Below are 12,482 nucleotides of genomic sequence, written 5' to 3'. Positions count from 1 at the left end.
TTTCAAAATTTTTGGCAAAAATCATGACAAGGAGTTCAACTTTCGTATTCTATGAAATTTTTTCCTAAATTATCGCTTTTAACTTTTCGCAAAATTTCGAAATTTCGGGTTCGTCGAAAAAATGCTAAAAATATCTCAAAAATTAAAATTTTTGTATTTTTATTTTTTTCTCTAAAATTTCGACTTTTCTGATCATTTTAAGCATACAATTTTAAAAATCCGACATAAACTGCAAAAGTTATGGGGGTTTGAAATTGGTCGAAAATGCAAATTTTTAAGTTTGGCGCCACGCCATTGGGCCAAATATGAGTTTTACACGGAAATATGAATGAATCCTTCATCAGGGGTCCTAGTAGATTCTAAAAAACATGGTGGGTACTCTGGACTCAAACGACAGGTCGTGAGTGTCCCTTGTGAGTCATAGATATATATGTATGTAATTTCCAAGTTTAAAACTCGGAAATCATGTGTGAAAAAGATTAAATTTTAGCGTGAGCGTGAAGTTTTTAATTTAAGCTTATTTATAGATATGTACATACAAAGTAGAGCGACCAGCTCAAGTTTATCTCGTTTTACATAAATGCATATACTCTTATAAATCCGGTATTAAAATAATACCAAGATATTGTGAGAATATATAATTCATATATATATGCATATGACTCTACAAAAGTGGTATTGGTCAGTACTACAGTGTATGTATGTAGTAGTAGCTCGATATTAAAGTTTTATCATACCAGTAGTAAATTTTTATGGCCGGTATAATGTTAAGACTAAGCCGTAGCAACTTTGATACCGAGAAATCAATAACTGATTTCTTACAGTGTATTTACATAGATAATTCAATCATACTTGATTCGTCCAGAGCGATCGTTATCGTGGAGCCGTCGATGGTCCCGCTGTCTGCAAAATTTCTTTGGACGATTCTGTCCTTCATATGATGCCCAAAGTTTCCTGGGAAGGCGAGGAGGGCGATGGTTTTTCCATTCTGGATGCTCTCATACCCTTCCTGATACGTCGACGTAGTGATCTGAGTATGTAAAATTACAAAGTGTTTATAACATGCCAACGTCCAAAATTCTTAAAAATTCTTACCCAATCGAATTCATTGTTTTCAAAGTTTTCCAAAAAATTACAAATCCCTGAATTTTCCAAACATTTGGAAGAAGTTTGGTTCGTTACGTTTTGTGAGCAGTGTTTAAAGAGGTGTGAATTATTGGATAAATTGACATCGTTCGTGACTAAGGAGACCGGCAGGGTTCGAGGTTCGCGACCAGCAACGTTTTGAAATATGAGGAAGACACAGACTGGCACACAAAATTCGCCAAAAATGAGCCTAGTATGAAAATTAAGTACTTGGTATTAAAATTATAAATACTGGTCTGTAAGAATACTTTTATATAGAAGTAGTAAAACTTTACAATCGGTACTACTGATACTTATCACAACCACCTTGGTAGACTGGTATATAAATACCACGTGGTACTGACCACATGGTTGACCAATTTGTCGCCAATTGTGGATGATTTTTCGGCAGCGTCGGCGCATAAAATGCTACCGGCTGCGTTGACATCTGGACTACAAATATGAACTAAACTTCATATAAATATGTTGCCCTTACACCCAATCTCGTTTCCGCCTCCGCCAAGCTTTGACGACGAGGGTGTGAATGATGGAGATGTGGTTCGTATCGACATTCATGGGCGACAGGGCTACGTTATCTTGTAAGGTGGTTGACAATCTGCTAAAAAACTTGGCCTTGACGACACACCCATCCTGAAATATCGGGCTGCTAGAACTTCCGGTAATATCGGGTTGTAGTGTGGTCGAAATTGGGGCGTGGTTCTCGTCCAGTCGACACAGCTGGAGGGCGACCTCCTCGAGAGAAGGGCAGTTGTAGAGGGTGAGGAAGGCGGACGGTGCGTCCTCGCCGAGAAACCGACCTGGAGGAGCATTTTTAATTTTATAAAATTGCAAGAACTCGTAAAATCCTAGATAAATCCTTCAAATTCAATGTTTTGAAATCCAAATTTTTCAAAATATGTCGCCCTGATTTATTTTGGAGTAATAAAAATGCACAAATTATCTTAAACTACAAAAATCCGCCTGGATGTACTTGATAAATCGAAATGCGTGTGTTTGTAAAATGTTTGTGTCCTCTTAAATCGTTTAAATCCATGAATAATCCGAAGCACGTTTATCCAAGTTATTCCACAAATTAAGAAACATAATTCATAGATGGTTTGATTTAAGTGTTCACCTTATCACATCGATTACATTCTTCGATATAATGGGTTGATATGACAATCGTGGTCCCACGCGTCCTCGAAATTTCTACTAAATGCTCCCAAATCCTATCAAAGATAAATAATAGTGCAACAGTCCAATGGGCATACTTACGTCAAACTTCGGAAATCTCGCAAATTTAGCTTGGAACGTAATTTGCCAAGTATTTTGCCAATTTTTATCAAACTTACCAAATGAATCATAGTTTCTAAATGAGTAGCGATTTTAAATATATGTATAAGCCGTTATATCGAGAACGCCAAATGATTTTTTGCAAGCATGATAATCGTAAGTTAATAAAAGGTTTATCTAAAATATTTGCCTTTGTCGTAATAAGGGGTCCAGGCCTACCGTAGGTTCTACAGGGGGTCATCAGTAAGTTACATCTTAATGTCAATTATACATAAATAATTATAATAATTATACATATTTAAGTTGGCTCAAATTATACCGTCAAGTATGAGCAGGGCAGGATTGTGGATCATGACCACGGCCAAGGACACCCTCCGCTTTTGACCCCCACTAGAAATATTTGCAAGAAACAAAGATAAACTCGTATAGATTTTTAAAAATACGGCAAAACTGGAGGAAAATTTATCACACACTCTTAGAAAATGCAATATCTTTTCATGAAGTAAAATGGAACGTTATGCGCTTTAAAGTAAACCTCACTTGATTCGAAGTAAAATGGTCAACTTCATTTAGAGTAATGACAAAAGTCACCAAATGTGAAGTAAAACCACTATTTTCTAAACCACAAAGTAAGCTATTATACCATTTAGAGTAAGCAAACCCCATTTAGCATATTCTTAGTCAAACAAGGCGCTGACTTTTCCCTCGCTCTCATTACAACTCGCAGCTCAGCCAGTCAGTGCTGGTTAGTCAAATTGATAATTACTTAATTAGTTACATAGTTAACTCATAAGCAAATAATGGAGGAAACGAGGAGGTTATTGCAACAATTTGGACGGGGACGCTGAAGGGTAAGAAATTCGCACAATTTGCATAATTTATACACAAATTTAATTTACATTGCGTTTAATTTTTATTTTAATTGTCTTTAAACAGATGATGATATTACGGACGAGACTCTGTTCATAATTTCAGGAGAAAATTGTCAGGTTTTCTAGGTCATTTTAGGTCGCCTTTGGAATGCATTGTACAATTTGTGAGAACTTAGCTGGTATATCTTTGTTTCAAGTACTAAAACTAATTTTAAAACTTTAGTATATCATTAAAAAAATATCTTAAGTTAACAGGGTCCAGCGTTTACAAATATCCTCACTACACTCTTAGAAATCCATACTTTATATGACGTAAAATATAACTCGATATAACTTCCAAAGTACCACTACCCCACTTATAGCGAATCGCTCTCTCTCGGCCACAAAGTAAGCCATTTTACCCTGTAACAATATTCACAGGGTAACTGAGCGCCCAATAGGGTAACGACCGTAACCCTAAATCGCGTTGATTATGACTTTACTTTCTTGCTTTGATGACCCAGGAAAAGTTACTTAAGCGTAGTCGCAGTATTAGTACTTTAATAATATATTTTATTTCACATTCAACATTGCATTACAAATTACCCTTATTATGAACCACTAGTGAGGATATTTGTAAACGCTGGACCCTATTAACTTAAGATAATTTTTTTAATGTTATACTAAAGGTTTAAAATTAGTTTTGCACTTAAAACAAAGATATACCAAGTTCTCACAAATTGTACAATGCATTCCAAAGCCGACCTAAAATGACCTAGAAAACCTGACAATTTGCTCCTGAAATTATTAACAGAGTCTCGTCCGTAATATCGTCATCTGTTTAAAGACAATTAAAATAAAAAATTAAACGCAATGTAAATTAAATTTGTGTATAAATTATGCAAATTGTGCGAATTTCTTACCCTTCAGCGTCCCCGTCCAAATTGTTGCAATAACCTCCTCGTTTCCTCCATTATTTGCTTATGAGTTAACTAACTAATTAATTAACTATCAATTTAACTAACCAGCACTGACTGGCTGAGCTGCGAGTTGTAATGAGAGCGAGGGAAAAGTCAGCGTCTGAAGAATATCCTAAATGGGGTTTGCTTACTCTAAATGGTATAATAGCTTACTTTATGGTTTAGAAAATAGTGGTTTTACTTCACATTTGGTGAGTTTTGTCATTACTTTGAATGAAGTTGACCATTTTACTTCGAATCAAGTGAGGTTTACTTTAAACCGCATAACGTTCCATTTTACTTCATGAAAAGATATTGAATTTTCTAAGAGTGTAGTGGTTCATAATAAGGGTAATTTGTAATGCAATATTGAATGTGAAATAAAATATATTATTAAAGTACTAAATACTGCGACTACGCTTAAGTAACTTTTCCTGGGGTCATCAAAGCAAGAAAGTAAAGTCATAATCAACGTGATTTAGGGTTACGGTCGTTGCGCTTAGTTACCCTGTGAATATTGTTACAGGGTAAAATGGCTTACTTTGTGGCCGAGAGAGAGCGATTCGCCATAAGTGGGGTAGTGGCACTTTGGAAGTTATATCGAGTTATATTTTACGTCATATAAAGTATGGATTTCTAAGAGTGCATGCGTCATGCACGGCTATTTAGCTAATTAAGTACTCACCTTAAGTGTTCAATGCGCCTCGTGGTGGGGGGTAGGTCGAGAAATGTGGCGAGAAATTTGATCTCCGTTTCAATAGCTTCGTGCGACATGCCGTAAATCATCCCGAAATGGTGGAGTACCTCGTGAATGGTATAAATACGTAAGAGGGAAATTTCCTGAGGGGTAAAATGTCACACAAATTTGAATATATTCGGTAATTAATTATGAAGTTGATCACGTACGTATGTATTTACATACATACATATTTACAAAAGTTGATGACATTCTTAAAAGTAAGGTTGTTTTATGAATTACCTGAGGCATGTAGCCACACAAGTGACCCAGGTGACCTTTCCTTTGGTGACCAAACACGAAGATGCCACCACTATCGAGCCTACGCAGGCCGACGACACAGGACAGCAGGGTCGTCTTCCTGAAATTTTAAATGAGATTGAAACGTTCAATCTTGGCTAATTTTTTTTTTGCAAATTGTTTGTGTTTATAAGGTAGGTAGTTTTTTAAGCACAAAATTTCCTCTCACCCGCAACCACTTGCTCCAAGGAGACCATAACTGAAAAAATAAAGAAGACATCCACAATTAAAATAAAATTATGATTTTAAAAAAATATGACGTATTTTGAAATTCCATGCAAACTAGAATTACTTAAGTCTTCGCAAAACTTACATCTCTCCCCGAGCAACACTCATGTTGAGATTATTAAGCACAAATTTCCCTTCTGTATATCCTTTCGTTCCGTTTCGTATGGCTAGGGCCATTTTTATATTATTTAACGCTTAATTAATTATAATAATGTAGGTAATTATTAACCAATTAAACCATGAATTGGCACATGAAATAGGACATATCGACAGATTTAATTCCTTAGTAAGACTGCATACTATTTGTAATCGATTCGACGTGTCAATCAACACTGCCCGATAAAAGGTAGTATTTAGCGTCGAAATATACGTAGTACCCCCTGGTTTGGCACACATACACTTTTAGAAATCCAGTACTAAGCGGTATTCATATATGACAATCATATTATGACTCTACCAAAGTGGTGTTTAGAAGTAATACCGTGCAGTAATAGCTCGGTATTAAAGTTTCACCATTTCAGGACCAAACTTTTACATACCAGGGAGCAGCTTTAATACCGAGTGTAAATACCTGTGTGACTTACCAGATTTCTACCACTGTTCAATCAAACACATCAAACACTGAAAATTTGTAATTAATGCAATCCCTTAATTGGATTTAGGTATACCCCTAACTACCTAAATTATTAAACTTGGACGTGGCTACCAAGTTATTCTCTTCCCAAAAATGTGCATACATACATATGTACATATGTACTTATGTATGTAGGATGTGTAGGTACATATGTACATGGTTCAGCAATTATACTAATTAATTCCTCATTTATTCCGCTCAATTTAATTTTGCTGCAAAAAATGAGAAAATCATTGGAACATGCAAATTAAACGGGCAATGGAGGTTTCTCAACCTACTTATTTACCCTCCGATTTTGATCAAATTAGTGTCGAACGATCACACATTTACTTCAAAATTTGCAAATGCAAGGTTGGCCTCCGGTTGATTTGCATAATTTATTTTGCATAATACCCATATCCCATAATGGGAATTTGCCTAATTTCAAATTATGCAAAATAACAATTTCGCATAACTAGAATTTGCATAATCTTAATTTTCGTTCGATTTGTACAAACTTTGGTTCTGTCCAGCATTTTTGGTGCCTTAGTTCTCTCGCTCCACACGCAGTGTTCCAATAAACAAACTAAATTTCAAATAAGGAACTGGCTTCTAAGAAATTGAATGATCTTCTTCACCAAAAATAGTTCGTAAGGGGAACCAAGCTAAGTATTCCACAAAATCTGTATTAGAAGCTGAAGAAAAATTATAACCGGAAAAATAATAACCACTGAAATGAGCAAAATGTTAGGATTGATGAATGCCTGGCCCTGAAATGGTCAGATGGTACAAGTTCACTTCATAAGTTTCTACATATAAGGGTATAAGGGTATATGTAAACTTATGAAGTCACATTTTTATGTATTAATAACCCAAAAATACACTTGAAATCCTAGACTTACCAATTAATTGGCTATTGCCTGCACGAGTATACTCAATCCTAAAATTATGCGATATCCAATTATGTAAAAAGTACTGTTATGTGAAAAAGTGTTTATTCAATAAAGATTAGACAATATGACCCTTATACAAAATAACTTTATGCAAATCAACCTATAACCTGCAAGGTTTTAACACATTCTACATAAATAAAGTTGTGTAAGATTTGCGTGAGCTTTGGTTGAGTAAAACAGAGAATGGTCCAACCAACCGTAGTGGCTCCTTGCTCAAATGTAAAACAAAATAAATCGCATGTGAATCAGCCACAGCGCCCAAATCGTCGAAATCTTTTTTTCTCAACCACCGGCCACTGGGCTCGCTCACCAGGCAGCAGCTCCAGCAAAGTTCAGTTTTCCGTGATTACATTAGCCGAATGAGTCGAATTATCCTATTACTTCAAAGTAGTTTCTTTTATTTTGGCGTTCAAGTTATTTAATTTGTGTCAGAATTTGAGTAATTGAATAATTTGAACGCCAAAATAAAATTACTCAAATTCTGACACAAATTGAATAACTTGAACGCCAAAATAAAAGAAACCAATGTTAAATAATAGGATAATTCGGCTCATTCGGCTAATGTAATCGCGGAAAACTGAACTTTGCTGGAGCTGCTGCCTGGTGAGCGAGCCCAGCGGCCTGTGGTTGAGAAAAAAAGATTTCGACGATTTGGGCGCTGTTGTTCACGTCACGTGAGTAACGTAATGATACCCAGTCTCTCACGTAAACTCCACCTTCCAGTTTATATAGTATCTTCTTCCAAGGGTCCAACAATTGGATAAAATTTATCCAATGAGAGAATTTTTCACTGTTAAGTTGTTCAAATACTGTTTTACAAGCAATGATTCTATAAACCTCTTCCTCCAAACTATCTAAAATTATTATTGATGTACAAAATGCATAATGTTGGGTCATGGAATATATAGAGTGAGTCGTCTTAAAGGGTGCTTAATTTCTGTCTTATGAGTCATAAGTTATGACACAACAGGAAAGCCTTCCTCTCAAGAAGATATCGCCGTGGGATATTTAATTTCAATTATGATTTGGCTTTCCTTCCTAATATTAATCTGCACTTCGCATCTTTTCCCTGAAAACCATTTAAAGAATTTAAGCAAATAATTTAAGGTTTTTTGAAAACGTTTTCATTTATTTCATACGCATTTGACACCAGTAGGGTGTCGGAACCCGTTGACATACTTACAGGCTCAGGGAGGATCACATTTCAAGAAAAATAATTCACCAAAATTGCAAAAATGGACATGTACTCAAAACATGGTACAAATTCGATGTGGAACATCACTGTATAATCCATGCAGTTTATATATATTTATGCACCATTTACGCAACATTTGCACTTTGGAATCATTAATTGTAGTCATTGTGAATGCATCCTTAATAAAAGTTCCCATATTGTAAATCATTTCTGTATACCTAAACACCATGTCCCCTGAATAATTCACAAATAAATATGTGGCGATTGTCATAATTAATGTGCTGATTAACGTATTATAAATATGTACATATTGTTTTGTTACATTTTGACTCCAAACATGTATGTATTACATAATTAGTACATACATAACTTATGTGATTTAATAAACTGAACACGATTTACCACAATTCCTTAATTTTCTAACAATTTAACAAACTGAACACGATTTACCATGATTCTTGAAGTTTCTAACACTTTAACAAAAGATAATCACACTTGGCCATTATTGCATAAACCTCCCTCAGCACGAGACCCTTATGCACATCTCGTGGCCCCACCTTCCTACAAATCACACCACAATATTTCTTCGTAGCCTGTAAAATCTTCCCAAAATCGGTACTAATTTCGAGCAGATACGCCAACGTAGGTACGCTCGGTTTCAACACGTACTTAAAAGTTTTCCCATTCCCGTAAAGAATCGCCAGCGTGGCCAAATTCTTTAAAAAGAAGACGCACATGGTTTCCTTGGCTTTCTTGCATTTTAGATTATCCAGCCACTCCAACATCGGGACCACGTGGGTCAGCGTGTGCGCTATGAGCTCGTTTAAACAGGAAATCGCAACTTTTCGATTCGCCGGGATGACGAGGTCACTCTGCTGGGCGACGTATTTTTCGACAAGCTCCTTTGGCCAGTAAAGTCTCGAACTTTTCGCCGCCATCGTGTCGTCAGCAATGTCGCGAATAATGTTGGCTTCCTGGTTGAAAATTGAGTACGAAATTGACCCCGTCAGCCAACCCGGTTCTCCTGGAATTAGGCGTGACACGTTTTCTTCAAGTTCAAACCCTTCCTCTGTCAGGAATGAAAATATCGCTTTTTGAGCAATCCCCGCCACGATGTAGCAGTATTCTTCCAGGTCGACAAAGGTATCGCAAAGCGGTTGATCTTGCGGTTTTGCGAGGAACTTTATCATCCCTCGTGCCATTTCCTGCACCGCGGAGTCGACAAGGGTTTGAAGGACGGGGGAGAGCTGGAGGTAAAAGGTGCGAACTTTTGGAAGGTTTTGCATCAGGGTAATTTCCTTGGGGTTGAGCCCATCTGGAAAAATAAGTATGTAAAATTTGTCAATTACAACCTGGACAGGCCACTAGTCCCACGTTCAAATAAACACAAATAAATGCTCAATAATACAAAAAAAACCTTGAAAATTAATATCTATTTAAGTAATAACTAAATCCTTCAATATTAGAAATCTGAAATAGTCACGCAGGTATTGATTTCTCATGTAAAGCTGGTATATACATACATACCACTTGGAATAATTTTAATGCTGGATTTTCAAGAGTGTTGATTTAATAATTTCTTGCATACATACATTGATACATGTGCACTCTAAGAAAAACGGGAACTAAGTTATTACCAGGCAGAGTATGTATGTGACTCTACCGCATCTAATTATTGAGTGGTAGAAAATTAGTTACCATATTTTCAAATCTCGCGACCGAAGTTATTACCGGTTTGGTAACAAAATGTCTACCACTCAATAATAAATTAATTACCATGCGGAAGAGTTACATAGATACTCCGCCTGGTAATAACTTATTTAGTTACCGGGTTTCTTAGAGTGTGTACTAGATAGTATACTTAGTTAGTGGTGCACTAAAAAGTTCTTACATTGGCAGGACGTCTGGTAGTTGGCGTCCTTTAAGAAGTTATGTACCCCTTCGAGATCTTTAATCCTGCACTCACAACTCTTTCCCACATCGTCCTCTACAAATTATTTCAAGAAAAATTAACAATAGATAAGTCCACAATTTTGATCAAAATTGTAGTCACAAACCAATCGTATCAATGACACGTAAGGCGAGGTATAGAGCAGCTAGGAAATGTTGCATCTCACTCGGAAGTAACTTGCACATCATGCCGAACGCCTCGCCAAAATTGAGCAACATGTCGTAACACCACTGATCCTTCTCCTGCCCAGGATCTCGAGCATATTTCAGCTTAATCAGTGTCCGGAGAGCGAGTATCTCGCGAGGTTTTGTGATCCAAGATTTGCAACTTTTTTGCTTGACTGTCTCCATTGTTTACGAACCTATGCAAAAAAATGTGCACAATTTAAATTAAGTTTTGTGAATAATTAGACTGACAAACCAATTTACAGGAGGATTATAGTCAAACGGTTTCGCCTATTTACAGCATCCTGCAGATTTCAGAAGCATGACTGCGAGCGATAATACCATTTCAAAATTTTGAGAACTGCATGCTCATACAGATTAGATAGAAAGAACCATATTTGGAGCTGGAATGTCTTGTGTGTAAAATTGGAATACTATTTTTTCTATGTATTCACATACAAAGCAATGGAAAGCTTCAATTGGAAACTTTGTTGTGATAATTTTGGAGGTAAAAATATAATTTCAAAATTTGTATGCGCTTCCCTAGGAAAGCTTGCGTGAAAACCCTGGCTGTCTCTCGTCACGCATTGGAACCTCTGAGATTAATTGTTATCAAATTATACAGGAATTTTTGAGCATACGGATGTGTATACTAGAGATGACAGAGTGTATTACGTGTGATTTTAAGCGGGTGCACAGCCGAATTGTGAAATCGTCATATATAAATATGTACATACATATATTCACGTACACCCGTTTGAAACAAATAACGTAATATACCTACACATATGCGTAATCAGAAATTATCAGAAAATCTAACTGCGACTGGAATTACTTGAAAGGGCAAGTCGAAACTGTCTCTTTTTCTGGTAAACCTTACAATGTACATATGCACATATGTACACTTATCCTAAAAACTGTGGTTGCGTCTCCTGCAAAATATTAGTTCTTCATCACGACCGGTTTGTTTTTGCACTGCCACACTTGATTTTCAACTGTAAAGGATGTCTATTTACCTTTTTTTTACTTCACCTCGACAAAATTCCCATCAAACTTAATTGGATGGATATGCCTAGACAGCGATACTGTTTTATCCCGAGTGATTGAGGGCTTATATAACCGTCGTGGTCGTGTCTATTCAACTAGAATTCTTGAAAGTTGACACAACGTATGTAGCTAAACACAAAGTATAAATATGATTTCTAAATATCATGAGAACGAGCAGAACGACACGTGCATAATTAGTTCTTGGTAAACAAGTTTGAGGTTATCAACTAAAGGAATTAACAGCGCCTTGAGAATAAAGTCCTACATATGTATAGGATTCATATCTATTTCTATCTTACAATGGAGGTCTCCCAACGTATGCTCACAGATTTGGACCAAACTGGTGTCAATCGATCACGAATATAATTAGTATGAAATTTGCAAATGGAACTATCTGCCAATACGCAGGTTTGGCGGAGATATTTCCATCCAAAGCGGGAAAAATGCGCAGGAAATTTGGATAATGAAAAATATGCCTGCCTTTTGGTGCGTTTTCTCCGCTTTTTATGCAAATATCTCCGCCAAACCTGCGCATTGCCAGATAGTTCTATTTGAAAATTTCATACTAATTATATTTGTGATCGATTGATACTAATTTCTTCCAAATCTGTGAGCACACGTTGGGAGACCTCCATTGTTAGATAAATAAATATATACATAAATTCAAATAAGGGATTTCCATTATACACGTGGACTGCCTAGTTTCTTTCATAATTTATTGCACAGTTGGCTAACATTTTTGTGCCAACGTATTTACTAATTGCCCAAGCAGAGCCATAAACCGAATTATCAAAAATGTAAAAAAAACTCTTCCGACATTGAAATTTTTTAAAGGGATACTAAACAAATTCTGCAATATCCACAGCTTTGTCAAAACAACCAAGAGGGACAGGATGTCATGAAGAGATTTTCTCATGCATCTCAGATATGTATGTATCACTGTAAGCTGTATCTCAATTTATTTACGTATAATGTACATAGGTACATACATACATACCTACGTAAAGCTGGATTGTATACAAAACCGGCTCGTTGCCATGACAACAGAAAAATAAACTAACCTTAAT

At 36.2% G+C, this 12,482-nt stretch overlaps 3 protein-coding genes and 1 long non-coding RNA gene across 5 annotated transcripts; all 4 read right to left on the bottom strand.

Moving 5' to 3' along the window:
* Window positions 1–829: 829 nt before the first annotated feature.
* LOC110850306 lies at window positions 830–2,987 on the bottom strand. The gene is made up of 6 exons (XM_035851907.1): window positions 2,959–2,987; window positions 2,738–2,868; window positions 1,622–1,943; window positions 1,477–1,578; window positions 1,096–1,336; window positions 830–1,030 (listed from the first exon to the last, which is right to left on the bottom strand). Exons 1-6 carry the CDS (start codon window positions 2,985–2,987, stop codon window positions 830–832), a joined length of 1,026 nt encoding a protein of 341 aa, XP_035707800.1.
* An 838-nt stretch (window positions 2,988–3,825) lies between these two features.
* Window positions 3,826–4,557, bottom strand: LOC118435632. Its single transcript, XR_004834929.1, has 2 exons — window positions 4,193–4,557; window positions 3,826–4,106 (listed from the first exon to the last, which is right to left on the bottom strand). It is a non-coding gene; the product is annotated as an uncharacterized LOC118435632 (long non-coding RNA).
* Window positions 4,558–4,765: 208 nt separating this feature from the next.
* Window positions 4,766–5,669, bottom strand: LOC118435609 (ABC transporter G family member 20-like). The gene is made up of 5 exons (XM_035851906.1): window positions 5,578–5,669; window positions 5,434–5,463; window positions 5,208–5,325; window positions 4,914–5,068; window positions 4,766–4,814 (listed from the first exon to the last, which is right to left on the bottom strand). Exons 1-5 carry the CDS (start codon window positions 5,667–5,669, stop codon window positions 4,766–4,768), a joined length of 444 nt encoding a protein of 147 aa, XP_035707799.1.
* A 2,503-nt stretch (window positions 5,670–8,172) lies between these two features.
* Window positions 8,173–11,443, bottom strand: LOC110850304 (botryococcus squalene synthase). Of its 2 annotated transcripts, none has more exons than XM_022097740.2 (4): window positions 11,204–11,443; window positions 10,311–10,565; window positions 10,145–10,240; window positions 8,173–9,568 (listed from the first exon to the last, which is right to left on the bottom strand). In XM_022097740.2, the coding sequence occupies exons 2-4, from the start codon at window positions 10,552–10,554 to the stop codon at window positions 8,721–8,723; spliced, it is 1,188 nt and encodes a 395-aa protein (XP_021953432.1). In that variant the 5' UTR covers window positions 10,555–10,565; window positions 11,204–11,443; the 3' UTR covers window positions 8,173–8,720. The 2 variants fall into 2 exon arrangements, with proteins under 2 accessions (XP_021953432.1, XP_035708428.1); XM_035852535.1 differs by lacking the exon at window positions 11,204–11,443 and adding an exon at window positions 10,633–11,165.
* Window positions 11,444–12,482: the final 1,039 nt, after the last annotated feature.

Source organism: Folsomia candida, unplaced genomic scaffold (genome assembly GCF_002217175.1).
Source record: "Folsomia candida strain VU population unplaced genomic scaffold, ASM221717v1 Fcan01_Sc005, whole genome shotgun sequence".
Classification (NCBI taxonomy): Eukaryota; Metazoa; Arthropoda; class Collembola; order Entomobryomorpha; family Isotomidae; genus Folsomia; species Folsomia candida.
Note: the sequence above shows the minus strand (reverse complement) of the source record. Positions and strands in the feature narration are given on the sequence as shown.

What these genes read in the sequence shown, in the direction of transcription:
- LOC110850306 (XM_035851907.1), bottom strand. Translation starts at nt 2,987, where the DNA reads ATGAAGTTGACCATTTTACTTCGAATCAA. An exon ending in AGGCGGAAACGAGATTGGGT is followed by an intron (nt 1,579 to 1,621) that starts GTAAGGGCAACA and finishes TCATATTTGTAG; the next exon opens with TCCAGATGTCAACGCAGCCG. An exon ending in CATGTGGTCAGTACCACGTG is followed by an intron (nt 1,337 to 1,476) that starts GTATTTATATAC and finishes TTTTCATACTAG; the next exon opens with GCTCATTTTTGGCGAATTTT.
- LOC118435609 (XM_035851906.1), bottom strand. Translation starts at nt 5,669, where the DNA reads ATGGCCCTAGCCATACGAAACGGAACGAAAGGATATACAGAAGGGAAA. An exon ending in TGTGTGGCTACATGCCTCAG is followed by an intron (nt 5,069 to 5,207) that starts GTAATTCATAAA and finishes TTTACCCCTCAG; the next exon opens with GAAATTTCCCTCTTACGTAT. An exon ending in AGGCGCATTGAACACTTAAG is followed by an intron (nt 4,815 to 4,913) that starts GTGAGTACTTAA and finishes TAACTTCCAAAG; the next exon opens with TGCCACTACCCCACTTATGG.
- LOC110850304 (XM_022097740.2), bottom strand. Translation starts at nt 10,554, where the DNA reads ATGGAGACAGTCAAGCAAAAAAGTTGCAAATCTTGGATCACAAAACCT. An exon ending in ACGTGTCATTGATACGATTG is followed by an intron (nt 10,241 to 10,310) that starts GTTTGTGACTAC and finishes AATAATTTGTAG; the next exon opens with AGGACGATGTGGGAAAGAGT. An exon ending in CTACCAGACGTCCTGCCAAT is followed by an intron (nt 9,569 to 10,144) that starts GTAAGAACTTTT and finishes TTATTTTTCCAG; the next exon opens with ATGGGCTCAACCCCAAGGAA.